General features: G+C 43.9%; 1 protein-coding gene across 7 annotated transcripts in view; it reads left to right on the plus strand.

The window, feature by feature from the left end:
- Nucleotides 1-8800: 8800 nt before the first annotated feature.
- The window catches only part of ADCK1 (aarF domain containing kinase 1), a 72269-nt gene continuing 56061 nt past the window's right edge, over nucleotides 8801-25008 (plus strand). For 2 of the 7 annotated variants that reach the window (XM_056493628.1, XM_056493634.1), the window contains exons 1-3: nucleotides 8811-8894; nucleotides 11723-11863; nucleotides 16176-16259. In XM_056493628.1, coding sequence (XP_056349603.1) covers nucleotides 11738-11863; nucleotides 16176-16259 — 210 coding nt within the window. In that variant the 5' untranslated portion in view covers nucleotides 8811-8894; nucleotides 11723-11737. Of the gene's footprint in view, nucleotides 8895-10488; nucleotides 10607-11722; nucleotides 11864-16175; nucleotides 16260-25008 lie in introns of those variants that run through there. The other 5 variants (XM_056493629.1, XM_056493630.1, XM_056493632.1 and 2 more) reach the window with 5 other exon arrangements.

The raw sequence follows: 25008 nt of genomic DNA on the forward strand, positions 1-25008 counted from the left end.
CTGGGAGTTGTAGTCTCCGTAGCGCCACTCGCGGTATGGCTGCGCATGCGGATAGGCCGCAAGGTGTCCTGGGAGTTGCAGTTTTACAGTATCACCGTTCATTTCTTCAATCCTATTCTGCTCCCCTGCACTAGTCACACAGTCTCCAACAAGTTCCGTAACTTCACAGTTCATCCAGCTGAAAATATTCAAGTAAAAAGGCAGAAAATATAGAGCAAATGGATTGGAATAACATTTATTGTGATACCTGCTGCTTAGAAATCGTTGAACTGGTACATGGAAGTGAAGGGAAGAAGATACAATTAAAGCAGCACAAAAATATTGATTTAAAATAGAAAAACTTCTGCATTAAAAAGGAGTTGTACTATCTATGTTAAATGGGCATCCATGTATTACATGGGAGTTCTTGAAATCAAGAGGCGCACCTTTTAGAGTATAATTAAACTTTGGAACATGGAAAAATACTTCTCAGGGAGTTGTAATACATGGGAGCTGGGTGGAACTTGGCACAGGAAAATCACAATTTGACTTAAAGTCGCAATATATAGCACCATATATAACTAAAACCTGTTATTAAATAGTGGTTGCTATTGTTACATTGCATCTAGTGAATCAAAGGCAGAAGAATCCCACTGAGCCAGGCACGGTTCATCTAGAAGAGAAACAGAAGCCAGAAAGGGAAGAAAATGGTAGAATGTCTAAAAAAAACAAACATGGTCTATCAGAGATTAAAAATCATACCATAAGAGGCAGGAATATGATATGGCAGAGTAACTGTCTTGCAGTCCTCTAATAATTTTGTCTGACTTATCATCTTCTAATCTGAAGGGTGAACTACTCCTGCAGGCTAAATTAATCTGCTGCAACTTCTAGGACAGGGGAGATTTGGAAGAAAGTAAGGGCAATCCTGTGCAGTCTCTCTATGTCCAAACTTGTCATCTGTAGTGAGATCATCTTTTGGCTTAACATTGTGATGACAGCAGCTCTGTCACCACCTCTGTGAATGACAGATATTTCCCCTTCACTCTGAGATAGCTGCTGTCTTATGAGCACTTCAGACAAAGCTAAAGATACAAGACTTTGTCACCCACCATTTATCAATAATTTTCCTAAGCAAAACTCATCTGTCATCCCTTCTACCCATTTCTGTCACTCATTAAGTAACAGTATTGCTGTTGCCATATCTGGCAATATTGCCACCTGGCTCAGGAGCCTTCTTTCCTCCTTAGAAGTTGCCAAGGCTGTTATACTAGTCTCAGTGAAAAAACTATGTTTTATCCCCCCTACTCTGACATTTCTCCTTCTTCCTTTGCTGTGGAACATTATTTAATGCTGTATGGGGGGAATGCGCTACCACACAATTATTTCTATCTTCTGCTTCTGATATTTTGATGAAAGAATTAGCACTGTGCAACATGTGAAGAGGTGTGCCACTGGGGTCAGGAAGTGGCTGGCATTTCAGCATAAAAAGGAATTGTCAGCAGTGGATCAATGCTGCATAAGATATTTCTGAGGAACTTAGGGAGGAAGGGATACACTAGGATTTATACTAGTCACCATTCTCACCAGCTTGCTTCCATATTCATCAATATGAAATTGCTATTCATAAAGTCTATGTGTTTCAAAATGAATGGCAAAATGTTCAGGGGTACTGTGAGGAAAGTCATACAGTGTGAGCTAGATTACTTGGTAAGTAGAATCCATTTAAATGAGCTGTGTTTCAACATGCCATTGTGCAAACATATATCTGTAAGAAATGTGGGGTTAAGTACTGGCTGTGCTAGGAACCAGTGACTCTGAAAAGGCCCCATGAGCGTTACAAGTGACAAGCAGTTTAGAACAAATTTCTTGTGCTATGAAGTAACAAAACGTCTCATGCAGGCCATGGATGTAGAAGTAGGGGTATGGTGAACTCTAGAAGGACTCTTGTCTTGATCTTCAAGTTTCTAAAACAATGCTGGAAGGTAGAAGACGGTTAAAAGATGACAAATGTATTATAAGGCTATAATTAGTTGGAGGTATAGGGGAAATACAATAAGTAAATTTGTTTTGTAGTGAAGTTTAAGAGGTAAGCATTACTATTGCCAGATTAGAATGAGGTTAACTCCATTTATCAATGGAGTTTGACCATTACATTACAAGGAAGAATTACCTGAGGGAGCAAATGAAAACATTTAGTATATTTTGTTCATTACAAAACATTGAGAGGAGATTTGACCATCTTGTATATGTACCTGTACAAATTAGAAATGCAAGATATTAAGCCACGCCATAATCTCACAGAGGAAGGCAAAACAATAATTAGTGACTGGAAGTGGAAATTAGGGAAATTCAAATGAGAAATTAGGTTGGAATATTTAACAATGAGAGTGATTAACCTTTGAAAAACTGTGGGAGATGCTCACTTTTTTGATCCCTTGATTTCTTTTAATCAAAGCTGAAATCTTCTGGGAAGAGACAGTTTCATTATTACCAGATCTGCTTTAGGCAAGCCTGAGCAACCAGAGTCCATACAGGAACATTCAGATGAAACTTAATGTTCCACAACCACAGAGGGACAAGAAAAGTTAATATCCCCTTCTGAATTTATGATCTCTGTGCATCTTCATGTAACTCCCAGGTCTGGACTTTTTCTGAACCAGACTGGTAGTTGTTCAAATGGCAGAGCTATGCTCTGCTCTGCACTGGTGTGGCCTCCTCTCGAGTGCTCTGTGTGGTTTTGGGCACCACAATGTAAGAAGGACATAAAGCTATTAAAGAATGTTCAAAGGAGAGCTAAGAAGTTCCTGAAGGGACTTGAGGGAAGCCTTCTGAGGAGTGACTGAGGTCTCTTGGTCTGTTCAGCCTGGAGAAGAAAAGACTGAGGGGAGACCTCACTGCAGTTTCAGCTTCCTCATGAGAGGAAGAGGAGACACAGGTGCTGATCTCTTCTCTGTGGTGACAGTGACAGGACCCTAGGGAACAGCCTGAAGCTGAGTCAGGGGAGGTTTAGGTTGGCTATCAGGAAGAGGTTCTTCCCCCAGAGGGTGGCTGGGCACTGGAACAGGATCCCCAGGAAAGTGCTCACAGCACCAAGGCTGACAGGGTTCAAGAAGCATCAGGACAATGCTCTCAGGTACATGATGTGATTCTTGGGGTGTCCTGTGCAGGGCCAGGAGTTTGACTCAATGATCTTGTGTGTCTCTTTCAACTTAGCTTATTATGTGCTTCTGTCAAAAGAAACATTAGACAAGGAACGGTTCTGAGAATCTGAAACGCATTTTCCACAAATATAAATCTCTCTCTAAGACAAAAGGTATTAATTTCTTTCTGTTTTTATCTGTTTTATCCTATCTGTTTTAGGATATTTTTTTGGACAATATCTTTCTGGGCAATAATGATATCAGGTTTCCACATGCATCTCTATTCACAAAATGAACCTTGGTATGGTGAATAAGGAATTCAGGCTCTGTGCAGGTCTTGGCATGGTGGGAAAGAGGGACATTTTTAGTTTAATGAGAATATCACAGCTGGTTTTAAGAACATATTTCTGATGCATTCTGAGGAGTCTTTTGGGGTAGATTTAGGCTGTTAAATCCTCTGCACCTTTTTTATCTACTTCAGCACTTTTCACATTTGCAAATCCAGAATTAAATGGTTCATGAAATATCTTGTAACAAATGAAGCTGATGATACAAAGTAATGGAATAAGCTATTGTTAATATCAGATATCTGTATGCCTACCAGTTGCTGCACATAGTCGGATAAAAATGATCAAAATAAACGACTTTTCTTAATTCAAGGGATAAATTATGGACAGATAGGATGCTAAACAGTGAAAGAGAAGAAATTTAACTAGATGGAAAGGTTCAACCACATCAACAACCCCTGTACTTCATATTCCCTTAGGGGTTATAGGCAGCATTTAAAAGGAATAATTATAGCTGGGGGAAAAAGATCACAAGGTTTATTAGTGCTTTTGTAAAAAATCTTTAAATTCTTCAAGCCGTGTCTGTGTTCTCTGGAATGACTGAAATGAAGGCTGGTTTAATTTCTGTTATTTGTTGCATATTGTAGAAAAATAAACTTTCTCAGGCAAAAATGTTCTCACATATTTCTGTAAAAACCACAGACTCTGGAGGTGTTTTGCAAAGGCCTTGGAAACATTCCACTTCCAAGTAATAAGATCATTTCCCACAGGACATGTTGGCCCACTGACCCTTCCCAACAACCTGAGGAAGTGGAGTGCCCTTTAGGCACCAACAGCTTTAGCAAACAAAGTAAGGGGAATTTTTTTTGCCAACAGAAATTATGAGAGAGAGGTATGGAGGTGGCATGCAATTGTCTAAACTGATGCCACACAACAAGGTTGAGCAAAGGCCTTGAAGGAACAAAATACTGGTAGAAGTGGAATTTGCTGATCGTGTAAAGCCCTGCTCTCCAAGGAGCACATCACTTTCCATTGCCACTTTCAGACTTTGGTGACTACTGAGTCACAGGGACTGAATGACCTTGGGCAATGGGCATGTTTTTGTCAAGAGATGTTTTATCCAAATCATGGCTCTGTACAGCATGATTGGTTAGAAGGTGCTGTTTTAAAATTTCATGGCTTCCACAGTCAGCTCTGAACTTTCTATTGCTGATATAAAGGCAAGACCTGCCAATATCCATTTAAATTAGACCAAGAATGGGGTGACCTATCAGAAGACCTCTGTGAGTATGTTATCTTCTGGAATTACCTCCAGGTAGGAGGCTGATGCATTTCCTATCTTCCATGTTGCTTTGCACATCTGTCAACCATTATACAGAGGTATTTGTAATATTTCATCGGGTGACCTGACCAAATCAGAAAAGAACCGGAAAATATTTGAGAAGTACAGATTTCTAGCAGTAGAGATCCCACTAGCCACATCTTTAACTTGTAGAAATTAGCATTGCTACAGTGATTTTTAGAGTTGAACTTTTTTATAGGTGTAGAAGATAGATCTGCCTCAATATTTGTGTTGCTGACCATCCACAGGATGGAGATTAGAAGAGTCAAGGGTCAAGGTGTTCTGGTAGCAATTTCTCACCATACATTTTCATAGCTCCTCTAAGATGGTCCTCTGGATCCACAAAATCATAGGATCACCTGATTTCTGGGACTGTTTTGCTCTCTTTTCCCATGCCTCCTCTCCATACACGAAGAATATCTAGTATAAGTGAGCCTTTGTGGACATCTTGTCAAGTTCTTCATCCAAGTGAATCTAAAAAAGACATTCTCAATAGGGAGGGCTGATGCTGACCTTCTGTCCTCTCTTCAGGCAGTCTGTCTGCTTTTGTTCCTCCAAATCTTGGGACAGAGAGGCTGAGTCTTTGGGTTTGCATCTGCATTTCATGAGATTCACACCTGGGATGCAAATGTCTTCAATAGGAGTGAAAAGGAAACTCTTTTCACAGTTTGTCTTTCACAGCAATTTGGGGTAATCTGAGATTTAATTTATTCACCAGTTGAAAAGAGAAGGGAAATCAAGCCAGCATCTTTCTTTCAAGCCAAGGTTTTTCTTGCACAGCCCCGTGCAGGCGCACACAAAAGAGCTCTGATCACTCTAACTAGGTGCTTGTTCTAATTATAGAAAGATTTAGCGTTGGTTACATAATTGCCCACTGCACATCAGCACACGGCATTGTTATGCTACAAAAGCCTCTTTTCTATTCCCCTCTCTGCAGCAGAGCCAGTGTCAGCCTGTTTAACAGAAAGCTGCAAGGAACAAAATAATTCTGAAGAAAGCTGCCATAGCTTTCCCAGGAGAGGCCAGCAAAAATCGGATGCTGACCTGCCCCCTGCGCTGGGAGCACTGCCAGCCTGTGGGATCCAGCTGTTAAAGCAGGGCACTGATAGCCCGGGCAGCAGTCTGCTGAGCATCCCGGGTAGAAGCAGTGGGCTGTGGTCAGGAATCAGTGGTTGTGCTGAGGCTAGAGTTGCTATTTTTGATCTTTATATGAAATAGCACAGTAGCTTTAAATGGACACCCCACTATTAAGACCACAATCAGCCTGAGAAATGGAGATTGTGAATTGCAAACACAAAAATGCTTTATTAGACACAAGAACAGTAGACCTTTTCCCTGTATTTTCAAGCTTTTTAAATTATGAGATTCAGAGTTGTTATTTCACGTTCAATCTGTATTTATTTCTCTCATTTCCCAGCAGTACATCAGGTGCTCATCTCCCTGACTTTTTATTTTCTTCCTCTTTTCCCTCCAAACCGTGAAGCTTCCTTCCAACAAATAGTCTTTCCTACATAATTTGTAATGGTCCAAGACTAAGCTGTGATGCTTCACTGCCCCCCCATCAGTTCAAAAGCTCCCATCTGTCCTAGAAGGGAAAGAAACTTATGGGATTGCAGCCAGTTTAGCCTTCATATGGCTGATGCAGCAACTGGCCATGTGGGCCCTGTATCCTCAGTGTGCTAGGAGGGCAATCACCCTTATCTCTGCCCTTCATAATTTGTCTCTGCTTTGTTTCTTAGAGATAATACTTAGCAGGAAGCCCTCACTGTGCAGGCATTGCCATAAAGGTCTGCCACAGAGCACAAGTGAGGAAAACACAAATGAAGTGAAGCCAGATGGAAACAAAAGGGGTACTGTGGCAGCTTGACTCTATCTGGATGGTGTGTGCCAACCAATGCTGCTCTGTCACTCCCCTCCTCAGCTGGACAGGGAGAGACAATAACAAAATCCTCATGGGTTGAGATAAAGGCAGAGAGAGATCACTCACTAATTACCGTCAGGGGCAAAACATGGGGACTAAGGAAAATGAAATGAATTTATTTTTAATTTATTATCAATCAGATCAGAGTAGGATAGTGAGAAATAACCCCAAATTTTAAAAAACACCTTTCCCAGCTCTCCCTTCTTCCTGGGTTCAACTTCACTCCCAATTTTCTCTATTTCTTCTCCACCAGAAGAGCAGGGTGACAGGGAATGGAGTTGTAGTCAGTTCATCACATGTGAATGGATGTTGCTGGTCCTTCTATCACAGGGGTAGAACTGCTCACACTCTTCCCCTACTACTAGTTGTGGGGTCCCTCCCCTGGAGAGTTCTCCAGCAATTTCTCCCATGTTAGTCCTTCCCATGACCTCCAGTTCCTCATGAATTTCTCCAGCATGGCCCCTCTGCAGGGTCACAAGTCTTGTTAGCAAATCTGCTCCAGTGTGGGCTCCTCTTTTCATAGATCCACAGGTCCTGCCAGGTCCTGCTCTAGGGGGTCACAGGGTCACAGCCTCCTTTGCTGCAGTGTGGACATCTGATACACCATGGCCCTCCATGGGCTGCAGGGGAATCTCAGCTCTGGCACTGGAGTTTTATGACCCTGAGTTTAGCTCAGCGGTTAGAGAATGGTGTTAACAACACCGAGGTTGTGGCATTGATCCCAATGTGAGCTGGACTTGATGTTCCTTCTGGATGCCTTAAGACATTCTGTGATCCAAAAATAGCCTCCTTCTGCCTCTCCTTCTCCATTGATCTCGGTGTCTGCAAGAGCTGTTTCTCTCATATTTCATCTCTTTTTTTCTCTGACTGCAATTACTTCTGCACAATAATTTTTTTTTTCAACTATGCTATTGCAGAGGTGCTACCACTGTCACTGAGAGGCTCAGCCTTGGCCAGTGGTAGGTCTGTCTTGGAGCCATATAGTGTTGGCCTTGTCAGACATGGGGGATGCTTCTATCAGGTTGTCACAAAATCCACCCTGTAGCCCCCTCCACCACATGCCAAGGAAATCCAGTACAGGTACCCATCAAATAAATGTTCCCAATATTATGTTGATCTTTTAGGAAGATATTTAACACACCATTGTCCCACAGCCAGGGAGAAGGTGGTTAAATTACCTTTATAACACTTTTTCACAGGGTTTTGGATGAAAAACCTATTCAGCCAGAAAAAGAGATGCCTAAGTGATCAGACCCAGCCAGCATGGATTTTGGAGGGGCAGGCCTAGCCCGACCAACCTGATTTCCTTTTAGGACTAGGGGACCTGCTTGGTATATGAGGGGAGGGCTCTGGATATTGTCTGCCTGGACTAGGGAAGGCTCTGGAGCACAAGCCCTGTGAGGAGTAGCTGAAGGAGCTGGGCTTGTTTAGCCTGGAGAGGAGGAGGCTCAGGGGAGACCTTATTACTCTCTAGAACTACCTGAAAGGAGGCTGTAGCCAGGTGAGGGTTGGCACCTTCTCCCAGGCAACCAGCAATAGCAGGTTTTTTTTAGCAAAGCTTAGCAAAGAGGACACAAGCTGCGGAAGGGGAGGTTTAGGCTGGACATTAGGAAGAAGTTCTTCACTGAAAGGGTGATTAAACATTGGAATGGGTTGCCTGGGGAGGTGGTGGTGCCACTGTCCCTGGAGGTGTTCAAGAAAAACTGTATGTGGCACTTAGTGCCATGGCCTAATTGACAAGGTAGGGTTAGGTCATAGATTGGACTCAATCTTATTTTCCAACCGACCTGATTCTGTGAAATAGAATGTGAAATTTAATTTAAATGTTAATTTTTTTTTTTAAGAGAGCAGAAGATGGGTTTTCTGGGAGCACCAGTGACAAAGGGGGATTGCATTACCCGGTAGTTACCGAACGGGAGGAGGTTGCAATCCTGCAATCCGGGGTGCAGACTGCGCCCTTCCCCGCAGCAAGGGCTGACGGCCCAGCGCAGCCCAGGAGCCGTCGAAGCGCAGCGCCGTCCCCTGGGCTCCCCCCGCTAGTCCCCCGTGGTCTCGCCCACGGGCCGCCCCTTGAAGTCCCACCGCGCCCCCGCCCCTCCGAGCGGCCGCGCCCGCAGACTACGTTTCCCGGCGTGCCGCGCGGGCCGGGGCCGTACCGTGTGCGAGGCGGAGGGGGGAGCGGCGTGGGGCGCGCGCGAGTTGAAGTGCCGCTGAGGCGGTCGGTAAGTGCCGCTCCGAACGCCGGCGGAGCGTCCCGGCGCTCCCGCCCTCAGGCCCCGCGGCCGCCTTGGCCCTGCGGGGACTCCGCGCCCCAGCGGCGAATGCCGCCCGCAGCTGCGGCCCCGGCGGCGGGGACCCGGTTGTCGCAGGGCTCGGCGAGGCCGGGGCTGTTCGTGGAGGCGGGAGCGGCGCGGGGCGCGGACGCTGCTCCGGGAGAGCCGGCCCGGCCTGAAGGAGAGCCAAGAGCGGCGGCGCCTGCCCCTCTGTCCTTCACGGACTGCTCTCGGGCGCGGCGCGGACGCGGGCTCGGGGCCCGGAGCGGCCTGGCCGCGGCTTTGGGCGGCCCTGGGTCCCCGCTGTCCTCGCCGCCGCTCCCCGGGCCTGGGCAGTGGCCGTAGGGTCACCTTCGGGGCTCCGGCAGGGAGCCGGCCCGTCCCGGCTGCCCCTGGTGGGAACAGAAGCTAGCTGTAAACGCGAGGGACGCTTAGGTGCGCCAAATTGTGTGAAAGTCAAAGAAACCACCTCGCCTAGGTGAAAAAACAGCTGGAGGTGATCTGTCAACGCAGGGCTTAATAACGACATCCCAAGGCTTGTTTCACAGCTGACAGGGCCCTTAAGATATCCCTAGGGGTGTCGTAATGGCTCATTTGCATGGAAAAGGTTCCTCTATACCTTATGCAAAACTTTGAAATACAATTTACTTCAGAGAATTCTATTTCTGTACCTTGTATTGGAGGGGTTTTAATTATTCCCTTTTTATTGCTACAACATGTTAAGCATGAAAGCAGGAACTTTCTTGCTGAAGAATTCAGCTTCACTTCATGTTTATTTGCTTCCTAAAATTCCCATCTTCTGTTCGTGACGTACAGCTGGCGGGTATGGCAATAGATGTGATGTAACAAACTGCAGATTATAGCTTCAGGTAGGAATAAGATGCAAGAACAGATGGACCTGCATCCTGCTTTCAATAAAATGTTCTTTTAGTAATTGAGAAAGTGAAGGAAAAAATAATGAAAAAGAGAGACATCTTTTCCATTAAGAAAATGTCATTGCACCTTTCACTTTTTGAAATTTTACAGAAATGTACAAGAAGCACAAATGGTTTAATTAAAACACTTTGCAAAAAATGACTTTTGAAGATGACAGAGGATACAAGAGATCTCTGTACAAAAAAACATTGGTCCTGATGAAAGAAACCCCAAACTTTCTAGAATTCCAGTGAGGCAGGGGAAGCAGGGCAACTTTTGTATTTGTGAAGTGTGTGTACATTTGGCTGCAGTCAAGAGCCCAGGTTTATTTTCTGTCGAGTTTGACTGTAGGTTCAGAGGAGTCCTGGTCAGCCAGTACTCTTTCTGACAGGAGAAAGAACTGGGTTGCTGCAAGCAGCTCTGACAGGCACCGACAGAATGTGTCTCAGCTTTTCTGCCTCACAATTACCTAGGGTTTGTAAGGAAATAAAAGGAAATAATAAAGTTTAGCTAAGGTTCATGTACAAAGGTCTCTTGTGTTATATTAGCTTATTTTGCTGATTGTGTTCTTGTGAACTGTTTTTGAAAGACTTGACCTGTGTCACTGAATGTGTTTTTTGGTTACAAGGCTTCCAAGAGAAAAGGCACAAGCCAGACTGACCCTGCTAAAGCTTCACAATGAGAAGTAGGCAAGTTTCTCAGTCAAGCCTAGGAGTGGGAGGATTAGTAGACTCCATGTTGATGGGGTAAGAGCCTGCACTGTGTCAAGGGTGCTCTTGAGAGCTTGCAGAGAAGTGACAATACATTTTGATTTGTAGTAGAAGCAGAAGGAATGGTCAATCATACTTTTTGTCCAATACCAGCCATAGGGAAAGGAAAGAAAGAGGTATCTAATTAATTGATTTTTTTTTTTCATATCTGAGTCCTCAACGGTTACATAAAGAAATGGAAAATATATATATTAGCATGTAATGAGTTATATGCTTATGCTACTTTATATTCCATAAACAATGAATGTAGTGATCCGGAGTGCTTAGTGTGGGAAATGTGTTCATTCCCCACCCTTGTCTCACAGGAAAAAAGTGGCTGAGAAGTGTCTTACCCCAGGCCTGTATTGGGCCTGTGACAGAGCTAGGAATAGGCTGTAGATTCCTGCAGATGACTGTTCTGCTGGTAATTCCCTGTTTGGCACTTGAATGGGATAGTGATAATGAGAAAACAAATCTCACTTGGTCCCTCTGATTAGGTTCCTCATCCCCTGCAATCTCTGTGGTTGTCTGGCACCAACTGCTGGAGTGGCATGCAACCTTCTGGGATGGATTGCCTCTTCCTAGACCACTCATCATTGGTGTGGAACTTTCAGAACTAGCCTGGCAGAGTTTCTGACAAGCTTTGGGTGTTCTTGATGTTGCAGGAATTCTTAAAACATGTTTTTGTATATCTTCTGTTGTCCCCTTAAAATCTGCCTACACTGTGATATCTTCAAAAACTTGTGTTGAAGAAATGCCTGTTGATAGGATCAGAATTGACTTTTGTTGATCTCATGCTTTCTTCTCTCTGCACCTGTTGTGTCTCCTTGAAAAGCCTTTGGGATCCTGAAGTAATGTTTCATTGCACAGATGCAAGGCCTAGCAGTGAGTTACTTCTGGATTTGTGGCCTATAGACACTGTTGAGTTAGGAATAGCAATGAGCAACACTCTCAGTTGCTGGGTGATTGCTTGAGCTCTTGGCTGGGGGCAGTGCTAGCAATGTGTCATTAGGAAAGGAACAATTAAAACTTGGATTGTCAGGTCCTCTGGGGCTGTAGGCATCAGATCACTATGTATTCATCAGATGTTACAGTTGCTGTTTTGTGTCTCAGCAGGGTTCATCAGTCATGGCACTAAGGGCCTTGAAATTTGCCTCATTGACAGCAGCTGCTTCTGGCATCTATCTGTATGGAAACAAGTTCCTGGATCCTAATGATTTTGGAGTTGTTCGTGTGGGCCGAGCCATTGCCACAGTAAGTTCTACCCTAGCAATGTGCAGGAAGATTCCTAGATGGGTAAGGGAATTGGAGTCCACAAGAACTCGGAATTTTCTGCATTCCCTGTCTGCATTTTCATTTGGCAGCTGGCTTAGGAAATCAGAATGTCTGTGGGGAGCTCTTCAGGTTCTTTGTGCAGTGGGGAGAAAGGAGGTGAAAGCATGTAAGGAATACAGCTGTTGTTTGCACCTTTTGGAAAGAGAAAAATGGACATATTGAGCTGCAGAGAGCTGTCTTGGCTTGCCTGGATAGGGTGGGATCTTCAGAGCAAGGGCTCATTTTGGGCCCACATTTTCACCAGCCACCCTTCAAGGTCAGTTGCCCTGGTGCAGTGTCCTGCTGCATTTTAAAAGTGATTTAATTCAAACCCTCTTCTCTGCATGTGCCATTTTTACATTTTGTTATAAGTATCCTGGTTGCATTGATAAACAAGGGTAACCATTGCCCTATGACCCTTGGTATAAGATTTGGGGAGAGAAGAACTGGTGTTTTGAGGATCATTCTCAAAGCGAGAGTCAAGTGAGGATGGGTGGTTACATACATCTGAGATTGGAGTGGTTTCCAGATGTGTGAAATGAATGCTATATGTGCCTAGCATCACTGATACTTCTCAGAAAACTGGGAATGGAGACTGCTGCCTTCTCCTTGATGATGTTCATTGATGAATCCATGAACAGCCAGGAACATGGAGAGCAGAGACTCTGGAGGGGGTATCAGTCTCCTTGTACCTCACTTGCGTTATACATCTGTCACTTCAGGCCACAATCTCCATCATTTACAGACCCCCAGTGGTAAGCAGCTGTCTGTCTGCGTTTTCTGTGACTTTTAAGCACTTCGTTAATGAGCTTTACAAGGAGTCAGCTCCTGAGGGCAGATGCAATGAAAAACAAGCTCTGTGGGTTGGCTCAGGTGCCATGTGCGTGCAGCATCATAAACTGTTGTGAAAAATGAATGTTTATTTTGAAAGGGTGAAGGCAGAAATGCAAACTGTAATCTTTCCTTCTTACTTAACAAGTACTAAGCTTCCAGCTCTGTCCCTGACCATAAGGTAGTGCTGCCTGGTAGCAGGGAGAAGCTCTTTCCCTTTTAAAGCACAGGACACTGAGGCATGGAGAGGGAATGCAGCTTCTTATTGCTGGAGGAGAATCTGTTACTCAGGGTGTTTGGGTTCTCCAATGTGTTCTTGAGTTCTGTTTGCTTGACTAGTGTTTCTCAGTCTTTCTAAAGCCACTGTTTTTGTGGTAATCTACTATTTAAGACAAAAATAAGTGAGAAGTTCCAGTGATGAGCCTGTGCAGTTGGTGGGTGTTTTGAGTGATGGTGAGAGATTACTTTCCTGAAGAATAGGAAGTAGGGGAAAGGAAATATTCTTTGCTTTAGATAGTGGCAAATCACATGCCTGACTTTCATGTTCTCTGCCTTCAGGGAGGTCACAGGTCATTGGCTGTGAAGCGCTTCACTGGTCCTGCTCTTAAATGCATTAGAGGGTTCTGCACCCATAGCTGCAAGCAGTGACCCCAAAACCAAGTTACCAGTGCTCAGTCTTCTGTAGGTTGATGGCAGCATGTGTTTAAATCTGTGTGTATACTTTTAAAAAAGAATGTTCTGTCTCTTTCTGAGTTCTCTTTCCTCTGGTATGTATGACTGCATGTGTTTGAGTTGCTTCTGATAGAGTCTTTAGTCTTGCTGCACCAGAGACCTCTGCCTTCCCTGCTCATTGTTGGACAGTTGGAAATCAGCTTTCTTCTGAGCACAGACAGCCTAAATTGCTGTCATTCCTTAGTCATGGACCGGGTGAAGTCAAGAGAGCAGACGTGTTTACTTCTAAGAAGCTCAGCTTTGGGATTATTCTTTTTGCAAATGAAAGATAAATCTCTGTAGCAAGCAAACAAGTGATTTTTGGATATTGGATACTGGTGACATCTACATGGACCTAAAGTATCTGTTCTTCAATCCAGCCCTGCCCTGGCTTTTTACCTGGATGCTTGATTCTGTCATTGAACCATAGCCAGGCTAAAGCAGACTGATGAAGAAACTGCAATTCTTAAGAGCTAGTGAGTTCAGCAGCAGCAGACACAAAACGTTAAGACAAGTTACAGTGAGGCAAACAAAACAAAAGAGAAGCCTAGAGAAAAGAACACATAAGGATCAAGGAACCTGATGTACAACTATGAGACTCTGGACAGATTTCATCTGAGTTTGATTGGAGAGATTTGAGTCTAGTTGTATTTTAAGCATGTTGGTTCAGTAGTTCTTTGCAGACTCCATAAGAAACTTGATGAAGCTCACAAGCAGAACATTTCTTTTTAAGCCTCTGTTTAGGTAACTGACTGTGTATGGTAGACAACTATTCAGGGGGAGCATTGTGTCATGACTTGGTAAGATCTGAGGATAGATTTAGGAGCAGTGGAAGAGTGTACAGGGTTGAGAATTCATTGATACCAAATAGGGTATTTAACACTGGGCAGGATGCAAGCTCAGTTAAAGTAATCTGGCATTTGGAAAGGGAGGGATTGGTTGATTTTGTATATCTTTTTATAACTCTGAGCTTCAGTCTCACATTGTAACATGAATGACAGCACTAGTCTTGGATGAGAAAGAAGTCAGTGGTGTGGGCAGCATCACGCTGCAGAGCGTTTCTGTATTCTGGTAAAATTAGAAACCTGGCAGAGCTGTTGTGCATTTGCCCTATCCTTTGAGAGTATACCAGTTGTTTTGGTTATGTGGAAGGAACATTCTGTGCAGTAGCTAGACACTGGGAGGGATTTGGCAATGTCAGAGTTGCCTATCAGGATCATCATAATATTAATTTAGTGTTTAAGATTACAGTGTAATTAGCAACTGCTTAATTAATTCCCTCTTCCTCTGTAATACAGGCCAATCTGTTAGCTGCTTCTTTTTGAGTTGGAGGTGATAATTACCCTTGTGGACCAGAGATAAAATAAGAACCAACTCAAGCCTTCATGCAAGACTGATTCAAACCTCCCTCCACTTCAAAGTTGTTCTTTGAAGATGCTTTGAAAAATTTTTCTTCTGAGTGGTCTCAACTGTAGCTGTGCAGCTCCTGACTTCACCAGGGGCAAGAGAGCTTGAAAAGCCAGGAAAAAAAAATTGCTGTGTTCAGTTTACAATTTGGAAAACAGGAAACATTGAGAAACCTAAGCTCCACAAGGAGGGAGTGTGTCTGTTTGTTACTGATTCCCAGCTTGGTCCACTCTTGGATGCATTTCTGAGCTTCTGACTCTTTCCCTATTGTCAGTTCTGCTGGCTTTGTCTCAAAACAGGTTTGCTTCCCTTTCCTCCCCATCTTTCATGATACGTTGACTGTACTTTGTGCCCTTCCTGGGCATGTTTATGGTGAAAGGTGGGGTTAGTGTCCTGTGCCAGAATGGAATGCTACCCCTTCAATAGGGAGATTTGAGGAAAACTGACTTTCAGTGAGAGTTTTGCAAATGGTTTTTCATGGTAAGGATCTTGAAGTTCAAATGGCACATTAATGGACAGGCTTCTCTAGGTGTACATTCCCTTCTCTCCCTCCAAACACGACATATATGTTTCTCTCCCATTCACTGATGTTCTGACTGTGGGAAGAGAGGAGCTTTAGTGATAGGATTTATGAAATACCCTAGATCTGTTTTCAGAAATCATTAAGGCACTTAAGAATAAAATTCCAGTGTCTGTGGGAATGTCTAACTAACAGATTTGAGCTGGATCCCATATCCTGGTTTTGTAGTTGGGTATTCGACCCTTTGGCCTTATAGTCCTTTGTGCAGAAGAACATCCCCAAAAGTACTGCTGCTTGTGCTAATCTGAGTTTGTTTTTAGTCACTCTGTTTCCTGCTGAGCCTCTACCCAGAGCAAGCTGGTTAGGAGTTAGCAGTTTGGAACTGTCAAGTGTGGGATAACTGATGGGGCACAAACAGTCTGGATGGCCTCTGTTACTAGCAGCAGACCTTACTGTGGAAGCCCCAGATGGCTGACTGAAGGTGTGAGTCTGCTGTGCAAGGTGCTTTACAGAGGTTAGGAAAATGCTTCGAGCATCTCAAATAGAAGATGGTGTAGGAGTGTCAAGTGTTGCTTACATATAGCTACATATCATTGAGGCCCCTGCACTTCTTTTTATAAGTGTTCATTAAAATTAAAGTATTTTCATTTAATTTATTAATGAGTCTGTTGCTATACTGTGGAGCCCGAACTTTGAAGCCTTGGGTACATGCATGCTCTTAACAGAAGTCTTATTGTTTTGATAACTGCAGAGCTTGCTCAGCATTTCTGGTTTCATTTGCAGACAGCAGTTATCACCTTTGACTACCTCACCTCTCTTCGGAGTGTCCCATACGGATCAGAGGAGTATGAATTCCTCAAATCACAGGTGGGTAATAGCACTGAACTGCATTCCTTGGAAACTGCAAGGCACAGGTGTGTTGCTGTAATGCTGTCAGCTTAATAACTCAATATGCTTTCTACCAAATTGTTAACAACAATATTAGATAATAGGCCCATGTTAGATCAGCATCTTGCAGGACTAGCACTGGCCAGTGAAGAAGGTCCTTTGTCAAAATTAGCCATATGCATCCAGTGCTCACTTAAGTCCAGTAGAGACTCAAGTCCTTGGTGTATGCATTTGGGCTCTGCTGCCAGATCTCTGCTGCCCAGATTGGTTGTGTGATGGTCAGCTGCTGAAAGTGGCCTAGCAGTGCTTTCTGATTCTGCATATTGTTTGGTAATCACCATAACATGAAGGCTGACTGGTTTAAGTAACAGGAGTGTGTTGAAAAGAAGATAATGGAGATGAATCAGACTTGCATATCTCTGAGGAAATTGTGCAAAGAGGTATACATCTCATTGCAAAACACACTGTTGTGTTTTGATATCAGTAATTAACAATAATAACAAAAGCATTTCCAATGAGAAGGAAGACAAGCACCCCCACTGCTCCTCTCAAGTCTTGTGCTGCACCTTTTATTCCAGCTTATAGCCCTATAGTTTGTTGAGCTGTGAATGACACCCAGTTTTAGTTGAGTGCTTGTGATGTATATTAGCCAGGGTTTCTCTGCTATTCCAGTTCAAGGCTTCTTTGGAGTGGGAAATAGAGCTTGTGCCAAATTAGGCCAGTCTGCATAGTGTGTTTGAAGTAAGGTCTTTAGCCTCGTTTTTCTTCTTGGTCCAGGTAGGATTTAGGCCACTGATGTGGCTGGATATAATGCATGGAGTGGTGCTCTCCAGGGATTCTTAGGTTGGAGGGACTGACTATAAAGCTGGAAATAGCCTTGAGTAAGATAGAAATCGGTGACATTGGACTCCAGCATGCTTTAGTGTATCTCTGGCAGAAAACACACATCATCAGTATGGTCTTAGTGTATCTGGAAAGGTTTACAGAATGGCTTCCTTGGGCTTGTTCTCATCCTCTGCAGTCTAAAGATGCTAAGCTGTTCTAATGTAGCTCCCCATCCCCACCCATCCCCAGTGGGTGGTACTGATGCCCTGGCATAAACTGGGTATAGGTGTGTTGGGGTCTGGAGCTTCACTGTCCATCTGCCCAGGTCTCTGTCCTGAACCTTTGAAACCTGGTTTGCAGAAGGACTGCGTGTAGCTCACTTGAGCAACAGCCAAGTTGTGGAGTTATCAGTATTGTGGACAGCTTATAATTTGGCAGAATTTGCAGCAACTGTTGAAAATTCCTCACCTTTTGCCTTGTATCTCCATGGTTTCATTAACCTCTGTTATGCAGGTTTTGATGATCTGTCAATCCACACCCCAAGCAGCCAGAAAGGGCCTTGTTTCCTAGCATTGCACAGATTTGTGGCCACCATGCTTGGCAGCCAGGACTAGTCAACTCCTGCATGTGACAGAGCCAGTGGCAAGCACAGCATGCCAGCCTGGCCGGCACTAGCCTTCAGCTAGGGGCATGAGCAGGAGACAGGAACTTGGCAGAGTCATAGCATGAGTTGGTGAAACTCATTGACCAGTGGAGGCCGGTCCTGCTGTGATAGGTGTTATGGAGTGCCACCACTGAGCTTGGCAGGAACAGCACTTGTGGGTTCTTCAGCAACGTGCCTATAGAACCTGTGCTAGTGGAGCATCAGTTTGGCATGGGAGATGCTTTGGACCTGGGCAATTGCACACCAAACTGTTTATCTCAGTGCAGTTTTAAGTGGATGGCAACCAAATCTTTACCACCTCACAGCTCTTTTAACCTTTGTGGCAGCTGATTTTTTTGGTCTTGTACTACTTCAGAATGACTTGTAAGAAGTTACCTCACTTAAGATCAGTCACTGGATAGGGCCAAGAGGGTATGAATGCTCCACCCAAGTAAATGTTGTGTTTTAACAGTACTTATCCAGATGTTGCTTCTACTAGCTTCTGTCCTGGATAGATGTCTAGTAATCTTAGCCCTTCATTGTGCTCTCTTTGTTTCTGTCCTTCTAATGAGGCCAGCTTAACCTGCTCTATATATACCAAGAGTTTGTAATTTTCTTTTAAGCATGTGTATGAATTAGCTGCTGATTTCCAGATGCAGTTTTGGTGCTGTGCCTAGAAGAGAGACTCTGTGAGGCAGGATATATCTGTATGTGTGTGAGAGTGTGAGATCTGGTGACCATCGGACTGCCAAGAAGTCTGAATCCGATTTTTGTGCCTCTGTCTCCAGTGTTGGGGTACAGGTGCATATATGTCTGTGATGTACTTGCAGCTGGAAGTGGAAAAACACTTTTTCTGTGGATCATCTCCTCGTACTGAGCATACTGGTGATGCTACTCCAGTGCAAATAATGCTTAACTTGTTCTCCATGCATTCCCAGTGAGATATTAAACTGGGGTCTCTAAATTACTGTGGCCTTGCATGAAAGATGGGAAGGTTCGGTGGCAGCACCATTCCCTGAGCCTACTGGGGCCAAACAGGGACATAGTCATTAGGAACAATTAAATGCAAAGCAGATTAAGAAGGAAATGGCTTCCCCAGGGACTTTTAGCCAGGTTCCTGCTTAGCTCCAAGGAATTATCTTCAATTTTACTATGTATTTCTGTCCCTTGTGGACCACTTTGGATGCTAATACTCTAAGCCCCTCAGTTCCCAGCACTTTTTTTATGGCCAGCAGATGGGGAGTGTTTTACTGCTTTCCATGAGGTGGCAGGCAGTATATGGGAATTCACTGTGTGTCCTGAGGTTAGTTTGCCTCTCCCTGGATCTCCTGTCAACTAGGAGATACGAGAACCCACTTTACAGATGGCACACATTGCTGTCCCTCAGCAGCAGCAATTTTTAACTCCTGCCCCTGCCTGAGGCAGAGATGAGCCTGTTTATGTGCTAGGGCTTTTGTCCTTCCCAATGGTTGCTTCATTTCACAACTGATGGCCCAACCACATTGGAAACTCAATCTTTCTCCTAAGTTAGGGGTCCTTTCCTGGAATGTGGGCCCTTTTCCTGCATATGATGGTACTGCCAGTGTACTGATGTCAAAGGCAGTGGTAGCTATGGTTGGCTCCAAGACATCGTATGTCTGTAGGTCTAATATCAGGAGTGTTAGGGGAGGTATGACCTTTCTTCATTTCATGCCTGTTTCATTAAATTATTTTGGACATCTTTGCACATGTAAGCTTGGGCATTTATTTTAAGTTCTACTCCTGCTTGCACTGGGCCAGAGGAAGAAGGAGGGCAGCCTGCTCAGTGCCATTTCCTTACTTATTGTTTTCTCAACAAAACATTTTATTGTATAGAAGGCTTCCATGCATTCCTCTCCCTCAATGATTGTTGGCCCTTCAGAGTGTTTGTCTTCTCAGTACCAAGTCAGCCTACCATGTGACTTTTCCAGTGTTCTTCTCAGTGTAGCATCTGGATGTCTTGGCTGACACTTCCTTATTGCTGGCATCAATTTCTGTTGATCCTACTGTGTTGAGGTATGTTACAATATGCAGTTTGTTTAAAGGCTGTTATCAATGGAATTCTGAGTTGTCAATGTAGTAAGAGGGTTGCAATGGGTCAGTTGTCTTGCAGATTTTGGCACAAGTGGCTACAGTTGAAAATCTGAGCAGAACATCTTTTTGTTGTTTTCCTCTGTAAGACAAAAGGTTACTGCTGTGAGTTTTGGGTTTTTTTTGTAATGAAGAGGAGACAGCAAGGAGAAAAAGGATCTCTGGTCAAGGTATCTCAGAAGACAGTGGAAATCCATTCTTGAATTAACTTAGTTGGCTACAAAATTGCTTTGTCAGGGACAAGCCATTTGGGGAGGTTAATTAAATGTCCTCCTTTTGAGAGCAGAATGAGGATGTTCTCCTCATTCAAACTTATGGTTATTGGGCTGTCAGTACCTGGGCAAATATTTGGAAAGCGTAACCTTGTGCCATCATTATATAGAATGCGATTTCTTGCTCCTTGGAGGCTCTTCCTGGCTTTTCTATGTTTACTTCTCACAGTGAAGTGGGTATTTTCAAAATGAGCTTTGTCTCACAGTGAAGTTGCACAGTTGAAGGATCTTGGGAAAAAGAGGAATGAATGTACATGTGTGTGTGTTTTCAAAAATAATCTACAATTTCTGGGTAGTTCAGACCAATGAAATAGTCTGTGTCTTTGGCCTGCCCTTGTGATTCAGTAACACTATATGCCTTAAATATTAAGTGATGTCCTAAAATAGTTTCTTCCTGATGGAAGTGGACTGCATCTGCAGAGAGAAGTCGTCAGGAACTCTCCATGGCATTCCTTCAAAAAGGCAACTGTGAGTGGGGACTGTGGGCTGTTCACCACAGCCAGTCTGTGCTGTGGTGGATCTACTTGTGCTTCAGCCTCTGGTGAACTGAGGTGACAAACAAATGAACTTTCTTTTGAGATACGAAATAGCCATTAGGTGGCAGTGACTTTCTGTCACCAAACTAAATGGGAACCAGTAATAGAGAGGTGAAGAGCTTCAGAGCCCATCCACAGTCCCTGAGCTGATCATGTTTGGTTGCCCTATTATGTGCTCCCCAGGATATCTCTTCATCTAAAAGGCATGGTCAACACTAATGCAGTCTAAAAAAGCCACTACCAGGGCCAGCTGGTCGCTTGATGACTCTACATTTGAGCACTGCTGTCTACCAAACTTCCTGCCAACACATAAAGCATGAAAGCTTTACACTGAAAACATAACAAGCTGTAAAATAAATCTTGTAATTATAAGACACTTCCTTTTCCTCCTTGTGCTTTGAGTGGTGTCAGCTGAATGCTCTGGCCGTAGCATCTCTAAGTTTTAATTTTGTAGCATTAAAAAGGTCCATTTTTGTGGGATCTTTGGCTATGAAACTAGATGTTCTTCAGTCATCTGCAGTGATTTATTTGGAGAAATGGCCCATCTACTGTGACATTTTTGAAGGAGGAAGGAGAGAAGTGAGGGTAAGAAGGCAGTGCCTCATTTATTGCATTTCTTTTGCTGGCTGTGCATGCTTGTCCCTGAAGTGCTTTGCTCCAGGAGCATAAGTGTGGATTGTCACGCACTCAGCTTGCCTGAGCAGTCTCTCAGCTTCCCAGCAGGAGTGTCACAGTATGCCTGGGGAGCCTTTAGCTGTCTCTCCTCCAGGTGGGGCTGTCCCTTTTCATTTGAATCCCTGAGGACGTCATCACATTGCTTCCGTAGAGCTGCTGAAGAGGTACATAGTAACCAGAGTAGTATCTGAAGAACATCTCATCTGGTAGAGTGGGGAAACCATTGGTAAGGCCTGAGAGAATGCAGGCTTCAAGGAGTTTGCATCATAAGAAACAATATAAAAGGAACAAATAGAGAAATAATCAGGTTTTATTTAGTGTTTGGACTATGCCTTGGGTCCAAGTGTGAAATGAATGCTCAGCAGTGCAAAGTCAAGAGGTATGGCAAGAGATGGTATCTTCCCTGAAGAGCTCATGGTCGTGGTTGATTTGCCTAGGTTTTCACCCTGGATTTGAATGGTGCAAATAGACCCAAACATGGGATTTCTCAGAGGCTGAAGGTTTGTGTAAAGAGGGAAGGAGACAAAATCAGAAATTATTTAGGATGCCACTGTAAGTGACTTAACACTGATCCCATTGACATTGGATCATGCTCTGATTAGGGATGTTTTCTTAGTGAAGGGCTGTGTAGCTTTGGACCACTGACCAGTTTATAGGGTTCACAGAACACAGAAACAGAATATTCTGAGTTGGGAGGGACCCACACAGATAATTGAGTCCAACTTTTAAGGGAATGGCCCATATGGTTGTTGGAGGCCACGTGTAAAATCAGTAGACCTGACAGGTAGCTGGTGTTTAATCTGTTCTAAGAACAGGAAGAAGCTGGCTTGTGAGTAAAAATAATCTTATCTGAGGATAGGAAAAATAGATTCCTTAAAGTTTCATTTGGGGATAGAGACAAATAATTGCAATGTCAGAGTGGACTTCTGAAGTGTTGTTTTGTTTGCCCTTTGAGTCCTTAGCAAGACCTATACTGAGGATTCTGTTCCATTTTCTAAGGTTCTTGTAGTTAGGTTGCAGTGAAATACTATCTTGAAAGACTCCAAATTAGGAGTACAAATTAGATGTAAAACCAGGGGTGAAGAGAATAGGTGGCATGTAGAGGATATTTCAAGTATCAGTCCATATTGGAATTTCAGAGGAGGACTAAATATTGTAGATTTTCTCTGCTAAAGCAGTGACCTTATCACATTCTCCCCAAAGTGGATCTGATAAAAGAATGTGCTGGAGGCCAGCTCACAATTACCTTACCTGTCAAGCAAGTGTCTTCATTTAGCCAGTTAAATCGGTGGTGAGGGAATTGCTGTGGTGGGTGGTGTCTTGCAAACACTCCTCTGAACTTATTTGCAATGTGGGAGGCATCTTAGATGGTTCCAGGCAAATCCTTTTAAAATATGTGGGGGCTACATTGTTTGCATACTTGAGGGAAAGGTGTCTCTGAAAGGAACTTCCATGTTCTTCCATCTCATGTCCCAGGGCACAACTCCATCAGGCCTGAGGAAACCCTGTGGACAAGGAAAAAAGGAAACTATGTTATTCTTGAACTGGAGTATTTGATGATTTAGTTCTAGGAATAAACCAAAAAGTATTGTTCAGGTTTTAAAGCTACCCATTGCTTTATTTACTAGTGTTTAGGTGCCCTGCCTAGAAATGTGCATTTTTGTACATTTGGATAGGCTCATCTGTTTGCCTGTAGACATGTGCCAGTTTGTTCAGGTGGGAGTCCTTACAGTAAAGGAGTTATTTTTGAACAGAGTCAAAGGTTCAAAGATGGATTTGGAAGGGTTAATCCAAGATGATAATCACATTCACTGCTACATTAGTTAAGCCTACTTTTGGTCCTGTAGACCTGGCTTGGGGTGTCTTTATTTTCGTTGGGTTTTTTGTTTACTTGTATCTTTTTTGGCTTGAGAGTTCTATCTCAGTGGCTGCAAGTTCTGCTGATAGTGCACCATTCAGAGCAGCTTACTGCTCCTTCCTCTGCAGTAGCATAATTTTGGCAGCTCTGACACCAGTAACAACTTGTTTTTGTCTGTGTACTGAGCTGACATGACATGGAAGAGGGCCACAGCCAGCAGATAAACAAGGGTCGTCTTTGTAAGCCCTCCACTCTGTTCCGAGCTCCACTTTAACAAATAATTTGCATGTAAGCTTGTACATATATGAACCTGCCCAGTATTTCATGAAATGCCTTCTGCCAAGCTTGAATCCATTTACTATGTTGCTAGTTTTGTTGAATTTAGAGGTAAATTCACTGAAAAGGTCACTAGCAGAATTGCTTTTCAAAAAAACCTGTCTCTTAAAATATCTTTACTGCCTGTGCAGTCTTTGTTTGAAAATGTACTCATTTTGAGTTGCCTGTGAACTCTGTGCAGCCTGTTTGTTATTGTAGGGCTTTTCTGAACACAAGTTGTTTTTTACAGAACTGCTGAAGGGCAGCAGGCTTTGTTTATCCTAGAACTGTTGTGTGAAGAGAAGTAGGGAAGATAAGCTTTTCTCCCTCGGGCCCTTTCCTTTGCATTCGCAGTGAGGCAGCACAGCCGGGCATTTCTTGAGCTCAGCAGGAGCTGTTTCATCTCTGCAATGCCCTGGTGTCACCTGTTATGTCTCTCTACTTCCTCTCCAGGACAACATCCCTGCTTTTATTTCTTGCAGTAAGCTGATGTTTTGCTGTGTCAGTCTGAATTGGGAGTTATTTTGTGCCAATATGCAGAATGGTGATTCTTGACTGGGAAATGTTAAATTTGGCTGATGGCTCCTGAGTGATGGGATTTGAGAAACAGCAAGGCTGTTAGCTGGAACTGCACTTTCTTCACTCTGAGCTGATACTAGTTCAGGACTGTGTGCTTGAAGACAAGAGATGACTTCAATGTGATGCATGTGAGGGGCTCCCAAGAGCAATACCAGTTCTTGCTGCCCTGACTGGCAGGGTTGTATCCTCTGTAACGTTCCTTGACTTCCACTCTTCCCAAAGCAGACTAAATCTGTACCAGAAGCAAGGGTGATGTTTGATTCTTTTAAACTTATGTTTTGATTTTAGGGTAGCAAGTGTTTGGTGATGTGATTAAGTACTGAGTAGAATGCATGCCGAAGCAGCTTCATGCATGCATCTCTCCTGGTGTATCTCCATGTGAATGCATACATCTTCCTACACTGGCCCTACACAGCTAAGCACTCTGTTTACTTCTACTGCCATCCTGGACCAGGCCTGAATCAGCTTCCTGCCTGTTCCAGCTCTGCTCTTACCTCTGCCCACTGATGCCTCAGCCCTGGCTGCCACCTGCCTAGCCTCTGCCCTGCTGGCAGATTGGATATAGGCTTACCCCACCTGGCCTTGCATTCCTTGGTAACTCATGTAGGAAAGACTTGCCACAATCCTAATTTTCTGAGAACAGAGACCCAAGTGCTGGGAGGATACACTGCCGAACCCAGGCAGGACAGCTCTCCAGGCTTTGCACATTTGTGTCAATGGCAGCCAGACCAACAGGCTTCCCCTTCCCAGTCCCCCTCTGGGAGTAGGATTCCCAACTTTGGCAAAAATTAGTCCTCATCTGAGAAGATGAGCTCCACAGTGTGTGTGCCTTAGTTTCATTCCTGTAAATCTCACTCCGGAGACAGTCAGATGTCAAGTTCCACAATATGCTGAAAACCAGTGAGCTCACTGCCCG

The sequence above is a fragment of the Oenanthe melanoleuca genome, chromosome 5 (assembly GCF_029582105.1).
Source record: "Oenanthe melanoleuca isolate GR-GAL-2019-014 chromosome 5, OMel1.0, whole genome shotgun sequence".
Taxonomy (NCBI): Eukaryota; Metazoa; Chordata; class Aves; order Passeriformes; family Muscicapidae; genus Oenanthe; species Oenanthe melanoleuca.